The sequence below is a fragment of the Brachyistius frenatus genome, unplaced genomic scaffold (genome assembly GCF_029030835.1).
Source record: "Brachyistius frenatus isolate BFR_SWC_R1_liver_20210118 unplaced genomic scaffold, ASM2903083v1 Contig_123, whole genome shotgun sequence".
NCBI lineage: Eukaryota > Metazoa > Chordata > Actinopteri > Embiotocidae > Brachyistius > Brachyistius frenatus.
Genome location: NW_027210722.1, coordinates 20,001 through 33,364, shown reverse-complemented (window position 1 = coordinate 33,364; position 13,364 = coordinate 20,001). Strand labels below are relative to the sequence as shown.

The following is a 13,364-nucleotide window of genomic DNA, read 5'->3' as shown; positions in this document are numbered from 1 at the left end:
TCAGGTCATTAAAGCTTAATGTGGTTTTAATCAGGATGTCAGCATAGGCAGGGAGAGAGAGAGAGAGAGACGGGGGATGAGTGTTCACCTTTAAATACATTTATTCAACAAAAAAAAACCAAAAAGAAAGAATAGAATTTTTTTTTTAAATGTGCTGTTGCCATGCCAACGCTCCCAGTGCAGGACCCCGGAGTCCTTGAGGTTATCGAAAGAGGACATTCAATTACGGGGAACTGACGCGAGTTTTTAATGGACAACGCGGACACTGATGTCACGGACGAAATTATCGGCATGTTCAATTCATCTCATTCGTCTTTAAATAGATGAAAAACATGGAAGGAATGTGTCATTTCCCTATAAAATGAACTGTTCTGGCACATTTAATGAAAACAAATTAGGAACAACACACTGGATCAATATTATCCATTTAATACTATATTGTGAAGTCAGACGTGTGTATTTTGCAGATGTTGTTAAATGATGTTGCTTTTCAAGAGTGTACCTCCATTAGTCATATGTCACCGTGTACATCCTGTGCAGTGTGACACTTTTCTTTTTGCTCAATGACCTTGCATAAATAACATCATTGGCTTTCTTTACACGTGCAACAGCCACGTAACATTTAAACCTTCGATTTAAGAAATGACGTGCAGTAAAATAACTTGCTGACCGGGAATCAAACCGGAGACTCACTGCTGACAGCATTTCCTCTAACGCAGCTATCGGGTCACTAAAGCAGAGGGATTTTGTCTCTGTGAGAGAAAATCCAATCTATAACTGTATAGGATTAAGTTTAATGTTTGCAGTTTTGCATTTACAATAATGTAGCATGTAAGATCAGGTATGATCTCATTAAAGTCCTCCTTTGAAGTTACATTATTATGATTATTGCAAACCAAGTGTAAAATAAGTTAGTATTTTCCATTTTATATGATATTTTTCTTCAACTTCATAATATTTCAGGAGGAAACACTTCACACCACCACACTCATAAAAAAATAAAAAATAAAAAAAAGATGTCGTTACTTTGCAAAATTTGAATTTGGCATGCAAAGCTAATTTCTTAGCCTTACCATCTCACGTCATCACATAGCAGACTATTCAGGGTTCACCTGCCTGGTTACATTCTGTATGAGTTAATCAGCCAATTAAAAAGTAGATTAAATTTTCAGAGTTCGCTGTCAGCAAGGGAAATATTTGCATTTAAAATTTGCCCTTCGCAAGATAAACAGACAACCTCTCCCTTTTTCAATGACTTTATTGTTTCATGTCTAGAAAAAAAAGCCTCGAGAGTTCATGTGAAAAGCGCGGTTGGTATCACACTGAGATGTAAGTGCGGTAAAAAGAAGAACATAATGATTCTATAAATTTAACTTCAACATGACAAAAGCTACGTCATCAGAAAGAAGAAGAAGTTTAATTAAAAAGCCTTTAATCAGTCATGGCTATTCAATCATAGTAAAAAAAAAAACTCTCGTTTCAGCCTGTAAGGCTTTCATCAGGGTACAAACAAGCTGCCTTTGGGCTGTTCCTTATATGTGTTGGTCAGTGGTCACATGACCAGTACGGACCAATGAACTGTCAGCCAGTAACAGGAGCAGGTAAAGACACATGATAGGAAACATAATGTCCGGACTAGAAACCAAATGCAGATATTTTAAGATTAATACTTTGATAACCGTGACTGATTAAAGGCTTTTTAATGAATCACCCTCTTGAGTGTCTTAGATTTCTTTTTCAAGTTTTCAACTCAAACCGATGGATCCCCAAACTGGAGAGCACCAACAGGGACAACAATTCACACAACCGAGCAGCACTCCACGCTGACGGTTTTTTGACAGAATAAAAAGTGCATCTGACGGGTTTCAATGACAAGTCTCTCGTTGCTGTGTAATTTCTGTTCTCCTCGTGACGTCAACTGCTTTGTAAAAGTGTGATGCAGCAAGTCTGACTTTCGCATGAAGGGAGACTATTTAGGTGTTTTCAGTGTGACGGATTACAGGATGTGGCCAAACCGAGAGTAAAAAGTGACAAACTGTCAAACTGCTTCTCACGGAGCTCCCTGCTTTGTCAAACTGTTGGGACTCGTTTAAGTTCACGGCACCAGTGACTCGTCCTTGTTTTACAAACACTATTACCGCACTGAATCTGTTATTCTCTGTGAAATATTGACAGAATCCAGTAAAAAAAAAAAAAAAAAAAAAAAAAGAAGCAACGTAAACACCGGCCCACAGTGTAGCGTGGTCATTTCCTGAACACCTCCTGTGCAAATACATGATGTTCGCGACCTTGACTGATCAATCATTCATGTTGTTATGGCAACCGCATCATATTTCATAATAGCTCCAAAGACAGCGACGCACGGGAGACTATGAATACTAATAAGATCAAACGTTGTCCGAAAAGCCAGTTGCCAGGAAACTAAACCAACTTTTGATCGTGAATCTCACTTTGCAGGCCGTCTGCACGAAATCTGACCCGTAGACACATGTATGATACAAGTTTACAACATGTTACAACATATGGGGGGAAAAAATTGGGGAAAAGTTTTCACATAAGAATCTACAAGGACACAATACACCATGAAAATGTTCCAAATCCACACGTTTTTCCCGCACGGGCTAAATACATGTTTCACATATGTACGTTTTTTTTTCCCCCCACCGGTATCACGGCAAAGCGTGAAATAGACACGCCAGTCTAAAACAGGAAAAACGTGAGATAGCCACGCTTTTGGGCTGTCTAGTGTTGGACTTGGGCTCCTGCTAGTACAAAGCCAATATGTGTCAGCCCCCAGTCCTGCGTGTTCTTTAATGAGGCAATAAGAGAAGATGTCAGGCTTCAAGATATTTATTTAACAGCAACAGAATAATCAAGTTTACAGAGCTCTGGGTCCAGACTATGTTTCCCTGACCGCAACAGAGTATGTGTCAGTTCAGGAAGTCTGATCTCCTGACTTTCCCTCACCCAGTCTTCTTATAGTACAGACACCAAAAAGTCATGTGTATTGATGTGTCCTTTGTTGGTTGGTGGAGGTGGTGGTTGTCTTCCTTCACCCCCCTGGAGTCCTCGCGACAGCCCTCTGTTCCTGTTAATGCCTCAAAGAACCACAGTATGCGACCCCACAGGTTGCAGACCTCCCCCTGTGACCTTTTGGTTTGGCACAGTACTCTCACTCTCATTCACACATTCACAATCACACCCTGTTGTCTACACCTTCATTCACAAACACAGCCTTTCGTCTACCCCTTAGGATTAATAGATTGCGGGCTTAAATTTGCCTACACTTTATACCAACAAAACAAATAAACAAAGGACGTAATTTGCCTGTGCATATTTATCTTCCTTCCACCTTTAACTGTCCCTTATTTGCATTAAGGAGCTGCACCTTTAAGCTGATTTATTTCCCTCCCCCTGCCCCCTGACTGTTTCTTTCAATCTGCACCAATCAAACCTGCCCTGTAATATTTCAGGAAACGAGCACTGACCGTACCTGATAAACTGCTTCTCTAGTTCCTCATTAACCTGCAGATACATTACGCCTAATGTTTCCTTAAACCTCCAAGTGTCAATACCATACGAGGCAAATTGTTTCGACAAGTGAAGCTATAGCCTTGAGGGTTTTCTAGTTTGTGCCTTGAAACTTCCTCTTAACATCTCTAAACATCTAATTTATGAATGTTAGCTGTCCTCTCTTTGAAGCTACACCTGTGATCACTGTAAAATGAGAAAAAGCAGGAAATTAAGCTTCAGGAAATATCCAGTTAATTCCCATTTTTTTTAAAATGTGGTTGGTCTCAAATTAAATCAGACATTCAACTTTGCCTTAAAGAGCCCATTTACTAAAAATAATTTTCTCATATACTTCCAGTATTTCAACACTAATAAGTTCGATTTTATTTGCCCAGGATTTAAGATATCTGCCTTTGAAATTTTTCAAGCAAAGTCCGCCCAGATGAAACTACTGACTATTTCTAAGAATCATCTCGGAAACAATTTGAAAGAGGAAAAATTGGTATAATTATTCATATTATTATTAGCAGTTTGAGGTGTTGATTGTACATAGGCCTGTGGAGAGGTGTTAATAAAACAAACCATGTGACACAGAAGTATTACTCATCATTTAGACTTTGTTCTCTTTGCAAACAGAAAAACACCTCATTTCCTCCCATAGTTGCATCAGTTACTCTGACATTTACCCCACAGCTCTGACACAGGCAGAAAATATAGAGTAAAAAAACAAAAAATGTTGCAAGATAATTTACTTATTTCACCTAAAATTCATAAAGTGACACGAGTGAATAAGTAAACAAAACGAATACAAAATGATTGACAGTAAACATCGTGTTTTTGCTGTTATCACACAGTGGTGAAATATACGCAGGACTACATTTACTCAATAAGTTCAATTTAGAGGTCCTTGTGCTTTGTACTATACTGCATTTATTCCAATGGCTTTACTTTTCAGGTCAAAAATCTTAAACGGTAGAATACATGTTCATATTGGTGCAGTGTTATATATATATATATATATATATATAAGTCTAATAACAAATCATTAAAACCTCCAACTTGAGTCAAAAAGGGAATTAAAAACCTAATTGTTTGCTTCTTTTGTACTAAAACCAAAACTAAAGAAAATAAATAATGAACTCAGTGGATCAAAATCAGTGGTGGTTGACATGATCTAGAACAAAGAAGAGGTGGTATAATATATAAACTCTTAAAAGTTGGATAGTCGCATTGACTGCTTTATGGTAGCCGATGATATAAAAGTGGGATTTAGTGCAGATGCAGTGTCTTATATATATAAATAGATTGGACTATTTATAGATTGGACTATTTACCAGTACCGTATGTTGAAATTGTCCCTACTGTGGCAAATAACAATTTAGGTTAGGTTAGGTAGTTACTTTATTAATCCCCCAGGGGAATTTTTTTTTTTTTCCGCTACAGCAGCATACAGGAAGCAATAAGATAATAATAGAATAGAAAATATGAAGAAAAATATGAAGAAAAAAAAATTAAACCAATATTATTTATATATGATAAATACAACACTCTAAATCGGGGCATTTTTCACAGTAACTGCGTTTACTTTCATCATTTAATAAAAAAACGTTTGCTGACAGTGCGTTATTTTTATTTTTTTATTACGCATGTAATTTGTACATCGTTTCACTGGTGTAAAAAAAAAAAAAAAAAAGAAAAGAAAGATGTGCTCTCTCTCCCCCCCTCTCTCCTTCTCCGCCACCTCCTCTACCAGGAGGGGGGCTGGATGTGCAGGAATGCCAGCGGGAGCGCCCTCTCTTTCACTTCCAGGTGCCGCGCGCTGCGGTCCAGTCACATTTCAACACGAACTGCTTTTCGGCCTGATAAAGGCGCATGCGCAGTGCGGCTGACCCCTCCGGTTTCTGCGTGCGGTGCCACGTTCGTAGCGGCAGACACGAACTAGCAGCTCGCTCCTTCTCCGGACCTTAAACGAGGCGACGACGACGACGACAACAACAACAACAACGAAGAAAGAAAAAAAAAAGAAAAAGGGGAAAAGAAGCAAGAAACTAAAGACCCGTCTCCGCAGCCGAACCGTGTCCGCCCGCCGTCGTCTCTCCGCCGGGAAGGAAAAACAAAAAAAAACACCACCCACCAACCACCTAAACAAAAAAACAACTCGACGCTAACTATGCTGAAGTTTGTGCTCTTCTGCGCGCTGGCCGCGGCCAGCGGGGCTGACGTCGCCGAGGAGGAAGACGTCCTGGTGCTGAAGAAAAGTAACTTCGACGAGGCTCTCCGGGCTCACCCCAACATCCTGGTTGAATTCTGTAAGCTCGTTTAATAATCTTCTTCTTCTTCTTCGGGCTGTCCTTCCGCACCGGCGGCTCGCGATGCTAAGCTAGCTCACATCCCCCCCTCCTCGGTGTTATAGCGTTAAACTTTGACACTTGTGATTTTTTTAATTTTATTTTATTTTATTTTAAGTCTGCGCGTGAAACCGACCGAGTCTCCTTTTCTGTCAGACTCTTTTTTTTTATTTTAATTTTTAATTGAACCATCTCGAGTGGACGTGAATGCCGAAGTTAGCTGAGCGCTCTGTGACCCCTCCAGCCACCCCCCCATCCACCCCTCCGAGCTCCTGTTAACTTTTCACGCGTATCGCAGCTTTTTTTTGTGGTTGATTTCTTTTTTATATATATTCCTTGCTTTAACTTGGCCTCCGGTGGATGGGTGGAGGGGGGGAGGCAAAAAAAATAAAATAAAAATTAAAAACTTGCAAGTTAAGGTTCGTGCACGCGCAGGAGAAATCTTTGACGAACTATGCACGCGCGTGCAGGACCCGTCTCTGCAAATAGACTTTAATAGATTTTTATTTTTCTTTCTTTTAATAGAAGTCTTTGTAGTGAATCGGTCAGTTTCGATTGCCTGCTGCGGTTTCAGACCCGTCACTTAGTTTCACGTCTTTTTTTATTTGAAAACCTTTTTTTTTTTTTTAGCATTTTTACTCCTTCCTCCTTCCTCCTCCTTTTAATATCAGGATTAGTTTTTTGTTTTCCACGAGGACTTCTTCATAGCCTGCGGGCCCATCCCGCTTCACTTTTTTTTTTGTCGGACTGGGTAACCTGCTCTCAGGACTGTGTGACGGATGAGTCGGACCAGTCAGAGGCCTCCGCGGAGGAAGACTCTCCAATGGGTGTGCTGATGGGAGGGAGGACGTTGTGGGTTGTTTTTTTGTTGTTTTGTTTGACCACGTATTCGTCAGCTGGGCGGGATCATGGGGGGGGTGAAGAGTAGGTTGACGTGTACTTTTACAGAAGTTCATCTGCGAGCTCCTGGAAATCGACCTGGACATCAGTTTTGTTCTTTGTCAAGAAGTGAAGTTGATGCAATTGCAGATTTTTTTTTTTTTTTTTTTTTTTTTTAACTCGACGTGTCATTTCTGATATGGTGACGAGCCATTTGGTGTCCAGGCTCTAAACAAATATACAACTGGACGTGAAACCACAGCAGAAATTAAACCGTTCCCCTTGAGTTGAATGTATTTATCAGACCTCCTTGAAAGAAAGAAATTCCCATTTAAGTTTTATGTTCCCTTTAAAAAAAATAAAATGTTTTTTTTTGTTTTTGTTTTTTTAAATCGGTAACTTCATTTTAAGTTGTGCGAAAACATCCTGATTAATGGGATTTTGGTTCTTGGATAACAACTAGGATTGATTTGGTTTTGACAATCTTTTAATAATTTTGGTCATTCGTGTCAAAAGTAAAATAAAACTTTTTATTTGTTGAATAGAGCTGCACAAATGCGAAGGCTCGCTTTTCTTTTCTTTTATCCCGTTATCGATCGAATGTCTCGAGCTTTTTGGCTGCAGTTGGACATTTTATATACCGATAGCTTGACTTCAGTACGGGCTCCTGAATGACACACGTTTCGATCCAAACTTTGATCAAATCTATTGAAACTCCCGCCTCGCCCATCAGCGTAGGCCTCGTCTTTTTAATTGCAACTCAGCTCGCAACCGAAGGAGTCTTGATTTACAACCAAAAGTTTTTCGACACGATAAAAGAGGCTTCATAAGTCTGCGACCGAAATTATTTTATTCTCTTCTTTTATTTTATTTATTTTACTTACAAACTTGTTGTCAGTGCATGAAAATTCTCTCTTGGGACAGTTATTATTATTATTTTTTTAAAGCTGCATGAAGACACCAAGCTTCCTTCATAAGACACGTCACATGCAAAGCATTCAGCAGACGCTGCGATTTACAGATGTCCCCTAAAGGCCTCATTTGCAGGCTAATGGCGGCACACAGAGAAGCACCCAGCCACAAGTTGTGTGGCCAAAGATTAGTTTTATAAGATTGAAGTAAAGTGTTTTAATGAGATTTATTTAAGCTTCAACTGAGTGGTTTTATCTACCTCGATGCGCCGCTATGGTTCAAGGTCACAATTAATAGATTCAAAATGAAAATGATGTTGTAATGCTGCTGAATGACAAGGCTTTTTTTTTTTTTTTATGTTTCAAAGTACAGGGTCAAAGTTTGTTACCTTCCTCACAGCTCCGACTAAAAACTCTTGTAAATCGTGAAGTGTTTGCTGTCGTATAGTTTAGTTGTCATATAAATAATTACAATTAATTGTCCCTTTCTACTCATTGTATGTCCCTATTGTCATTTATCCCTCATCATAATTTAACAATAATCCCCAAAAAGAAGGAGAGCCGTTGATTGTCTCTGGTGTTTGGCTTTGCAACTAAAACCGTGACGTTAAAGTCAACAGACGCTCCTTGAAGCGTAGTAGGTTTAATATTAGAAGTTGAAGTCCTTCAGACAAACAGTCGGTGGCGCTAATTCTCCACTCGTCTCCAATTCTGTTATTTACATCCGGCTTGTTTTTTTTTTAATGTAGATTAATGGTCAGCTCAAATAATCACAATTGGGAGATGACGGCGACGGGCCTACTTGTGTTTTAAATATTTGTCGTTGCCCCCGCAGACGCTCCGTGGTGCGGCCACTGCAAGGCCCTGGCTCCAGAGTACGCCAAGGCAGCCGGCATGCTGAAGGCCGAGGGTTCGGCCATCCGCCTGGGTAAAGTGGACGCCACCGAGGAGACCGAACTGGCCCAGGAGTACGGCGTCCGGGGGTACCCCACCATCAAGTTCTTCAAGGGTGGCGAGAAGGAGTCCCCCAAGGAGTACTCTGGTGAGTGGGAACGGGGCTTCTGCTCAGTAAAACACGTATAAATGAACATCGGTCTTAACACGGTCATTGTGGCGAAGCGCCGAGCAAACGCGGATCAATACGCTGATCAATGATCGGATAATGCGAGTTTGACGTTGGACGTTATTGGCCCTCGTCTCTAAAGATGAGACGAAGGCGCGCTCGCACATCAGCTCTGTCCCAAGGCGGCAGTTTTGGAAGTTGGGTGACATCCCTGCCACCTTGTGACTTTCCTCCCTCAATGCACCTTCACGATCGGGTGGTTTTTTTTGTTTTTCCTCTCAAAGTGATGTAATCATAAGTAAAAGCCAGTGAATATTATTTTATAAAATGTATCTCGGAAACAACCAAAAGCCAGCCCTCATTCACTTTTTTTTTTTTTTTTTTTTCCTCATGCCGGTAATACGATCCACACAGAATGAGCGGCAAGCCAGCCAATCGGCTTCCAGGACCATTCCTGAGACTTTAAAAAAAGTGGGCGGCGGCCTCCCGTTCCTCCCATGGTGAGGCTGAGCTGCGGTGGAGAGATGTGCATTTCCTCACGTCGTCTCCTCTCTGCCCGGCTCGGTGTGCAACGGGAGGGGAGAGAGGCGGGTCGTGGAAACGGACCGCTCGGACTTAAATCCGGCCTTTTTTCTTTCTTTTTTTTTCCCGCCTCCCACGCAGCGACCGAGACTTTTCACATGCTGCATCATCAACACGTGTCTCTCGGCGGAGTTGCTGCAGTGTTGCATCACCGGCTCCGTCTCACCGCAGGGCCCTTTTTTTTTTTTTTTTTTTTAATTGGCTCAATCCAAAAGTAAACACATTTTTAACAGCCTCGTATACTTGGCGTAATGATTTTCATTTAGTGCGCGAAACGACAACAGTTGGGTGCGAAAGTGAAAACGAGCGACGACGCCGAATCATCCCATTGAGTGAAAAGTTGAGGGGAAACCTCGCAGATGTTAGTTTTTTCGCGACTCTTACGGTTTTTAAAGCTTCTTCCGCATTTTAGATGAAGCCTGAACTCTGTCGGTTTAATGTGGTGCAATTATATATTTTTTTCACAATTAGAATAAATCAGAAACTGTGTTTTAAAGACTATTTAATGTGAGTATATATATATAAAAAATAAAAAAAAAAAAGCAGGGAAATGGCCCTTTTTTTTGTGTACAAAAATTTTACAAATTCAACAAAAAAAAATTCCTAAAAGAGTTCAGGCTTCATCTAAAAGGTGTGAAACGCTTTAACAACATTTAAGAGGTGCAAAAAAAAAAAAAAAAACAGACAACGAGTAGCTCAAAACCGCAAGTAAGGTTTCCCCCTTCACTTTCCCCTTAAATACCGACCCGTAAACAAATGAAGCTGTCAGAGCTGCACTTTTAGAGGCACTTAAACTCTTGTAAATCGAAGAGGGCGGACTCTCCTGCCTCCACGTCTTCAGTTTGACCAAAGAAGGTTGTGCAGATGCACTCAAATACTATAGCGGATGTTTACGTTGAGATGTTTTGTCGTGTTCCAGGTGACGTACTTCCCCCTTCGGTACACTTAACAAACAGCGCTCCTGCATGTCGGGCTGCGCGCCCCCCTGTGTTTAACGCACTCGGTACACACACCGTTTCTTCTGTCCAGCAGCGGCGGCGGAAAACTTAAAACCGCTTTAGTTCAGGAGCAACTTCTGACGCCTTAATTTTGAAAATTCTTGACGGCGGCGGCTCCGCCCCCCTCCCTCTCTAACGTAGCCGAGATGGCGTCCCGTCCGCGCCCTCTGACGTCCGTCGTTGTGTTGTGTTGCGTTGCAGCTGGCAGGCAGGCGGACGACATGGTGAGCTGGCTGAAGAAGCGCACGGGGCCCGCCGTCAACACCCTGACGGAGGTCAGCGTGGCCGAGGCTCTGATCGCCGACAACGAGGTGGCCGTCCTGGGATTCTTCAAGGTGACCGACTCCCGTCTCCCCGTGTCCGTTTATGGTATCAGAGAAGCTTTAATCGCTCGTGGTGCTTTTATCTGAAGGTGAGGGTTTTTCTTCTTCTTCTTCTTCTTCTTCCCGTCCCGCGTGTAGGACGCCGACTCCGACGGCGCCAAGGCCTTCGAAAGAGCAGCCGAAGCCGTGGATGACGTTCCCTTCGCCCTGACCTCCAGCGACGCCGTTTACGCCAAGTTCGAGGTGTCCAAGGACAGCGTGGTCCTCTTCAAGAAGGTGAGGTCATTTCCTCCTCCGAGCACGCCGACGTTTACGATCCCCGATACGAACGACGAGCCTCCGTTTTAGTCGAGAGGTCATTCGGCTTTCTTATCGGTCGACTTGTCAAAACTGGATCAAGGTCCAGGGAGTCGGGCAGTAAACGTGAAGCAACGTGGGCGTGCGAGGGTGTCCCGGGGGAATTTAACCCCTTCAGTCCCGGACTCTTAATCCCTCAGCGAAGAGTAATCTCTCGTAATTCGAAGGCCGTTTCTCTTGACGTTTCGTACGCCGGAAAAAAAAAAAGATGTAGCGCGTCCCAGTAGGTGAAATGTAGGATGCCAAAAGTACCAGGATGTCCCTACTACGTCCGGCCGTGTTTTCTGCGGTCTGCAGCCCAAACGTCCTGCGTTCTGACCCACAATCCTTTGCAGCGGGAGAGACGGCACATCGACTAGCATATCCACTTTCATATCCACTTTCATGCACACTGCAAAATTGCAACACGTCACTCTGTAAGGGAAGCTGCAGGACGTACTGAAAATAAAAAGAATGCGATTTGAAAAGCAACAAATGTCTCCAACCTGGCAACCCTGCCCCCCCCACCACCACCACCACCACCCCTCCTTATTCCCGTCGGTAACTCTACCCTGACATAAAAACGGTTGACATGTGGCCTGCAGTTAAGAAAACCCTCCCAAAGCCGGGGCTCAGTTTTAATAAACAGCCGGGGGGAGAGAGAGAGAGAGGGGGAGGTGGGGGAGTCTGTCTCGCTTGTTTATTTCATGGGGGAGCTTAAGTTTCAGTGCCGGAGAGGCTGGCAGTGGGCCGCCGGCCGAATGTCCGCTCTCCTATTGTGTGCCAGTAAGCGCTGCCTGGCACAGCTGTACCTCTGCTATTCTTAACGCCCAATAGGAGTCCCTTTGGTCCTGGGGGGGGGGAGGATTTTGAAGTGGTTTGTCTGGTAAATCCTTGTCTGGTGTTCACGGGCAGACTAGACGCGACACCAGGTGGGTGATACATTTGCATCTGAACGTTTCCATTTTTTTTGTATTTTTTTTTTTTTGTCCCTGGGCAGTTCGACGAAGGCCGCAACACCTTCGACGGAGAGCTGAGCAAAGAGAAGCTGCTGGCTTTCGTCAAGTCCAACCAGCTGCCTCTGGTCATCGAGTTTACCGAGCAGGTAATTTATGAACGCCACCGTTTTGGTTTTTTTGGGGTTTTTTTTTTTCAACAAGCAACCCCCCCGCCCACCCCCCTTTTTTTACACGACAAACTCTCTCGTCTTCTGCAGACCGCCCCGAAAATCTTCGGCGGAGAAATCAAGTCCCACATCCTCATGTTCCTGCCCAAAGCTGCCTCCGACTTCCAGGACAAGATGGGCGAGTTTAAGAAGGCCGCGGAGGGATTCAAGGGTCAGGTAGGTGGACCGTCCGGGGTCCGAAATAAACCACGTTTAGTAACCTGTGTGAGGAAAAAAAAAAAAAAAAAAGACCAACTCTGACCTCTGATCCAACCCTCCCCCTCCCCCCTCCTCTCCCCCTCCCCCCCCAGATCCTCTTCATCTTCATCGACAGCGACGTCGACGACAACCAGCGCATCCTGGAGTTCTTCGGCCTGAAGAAGGAGGAGTGCCCCGCCATCCGCCTCATCACCCTGGAGGACGAGATGACCAAGTACAAGCCCGAGAGCGACGCCATCACCGCAGAGAGCATCACCAAGTTCTGCACGCTGTTCACCGACGGCAAGCTGAAGGTGAGCGACGAGCCGCCGGTGTCGACGTAGGACTTGAATTTGCAGCCCGAGTATGTGACGACGGTTGCACGAGTGCAATTTTTTTTTTTTTTTTTTTTTTTAATTACAGCCTTAATCCCGTTAACGTCAGTTTGCCTGTTGAGCCGTGCTCTTGAGAATACCTCGAGAGCCCCGTGAGTTTAATTACTGTTTTTTTTTTTTTTTCTTCTGTCCGCCACAGCCGCACCTCATGAGCCAGGACATCCCAGGGGACTGGGACAAAAGCCCCGTCAAGGTTCTGGTGGGCAAAAACTTCGAGGAGGTCGTGTTCGATCCCTCAAAGAACGTCTTCGTCGAATTCTGTGAGAAGCCATTTTCATTCGTTCGCGTTTTCTTCCACCATCGACCTGCAAAACGCAAGCCGTCGGTGGCGTTCGGACGAAGGTGTCGAAGGGGGATTATTATTATTTATTTATTTTTTTTGCCAGTCAGTTGCCCATAGATGGGACAAGATTTGGCCTCCAGCTTCGGCGCATGAAACTCGAATCTCAGCCGTGCTAAGCCCTTTTCAAATGTCTCAGAACTGATGCTCGAGGCCCGCTCGCCTCCTCAAACCGGCTCCTCACAAATTCATTTAGCCACCAGACCCGGACGCCCAAAGAGAGCCGGTTAAATATAGCCGCGGGATTGTTTTTAAAGTGCTCCTTATCCAAATTTGCACTATTTTTGGAAGAATTTTCCGTCTCTGGTTGTTA

The 13,364-nt window shown here is 43.5% G+C and overlaps 1 protein-coding gene across 1 annotated transcript in view; it reads left to right on the top strand.

Moving 5' to 3' along the window:
• Nucleotides 1-5,333: 5,333 nt before the first annotated feature.
• p4hb (prolyl 4-hydroxylase, beta polypeptide) overlaps nt 5,334-13,364 on the top strand; it is a 10,860-nt gene continuing 2,829 nt past the window's right edge. Inside the window, exons 1-8 of the mRNA XM_069713904.1 lie at nt 5,334-5,822; nt 8,487-8,693; nt 10,496-10,629; nt 10,756-10,893; nt 11,954-12,058; nt 12,170-12,295; nt 12,430-12,630; nt 12,851-12,971. Of these exons, the coding sequence (XP_069570005.1) occupies nt 5,684-5,822; nt 8,487-8,693; nt 10,496-10,629; nt 10,756-10,893; nt 11,954-12,058; nt 12,170-12,295; nt 12,430-12,630; nt 12,851-12,971 (1,171 nt within the window). The 5' untranslated portion in view covers nt 5,334-5,683. The remainder of the gene's footprint in view (nt 5,823-8,486; nt 8,694-10,495; nt 10,630-10,755; nt 10,894-11,953; nt 12,059-12,169; nt 12,296-12,429; nt 12,631-12,850; nt 12,972-13,364) is intronic.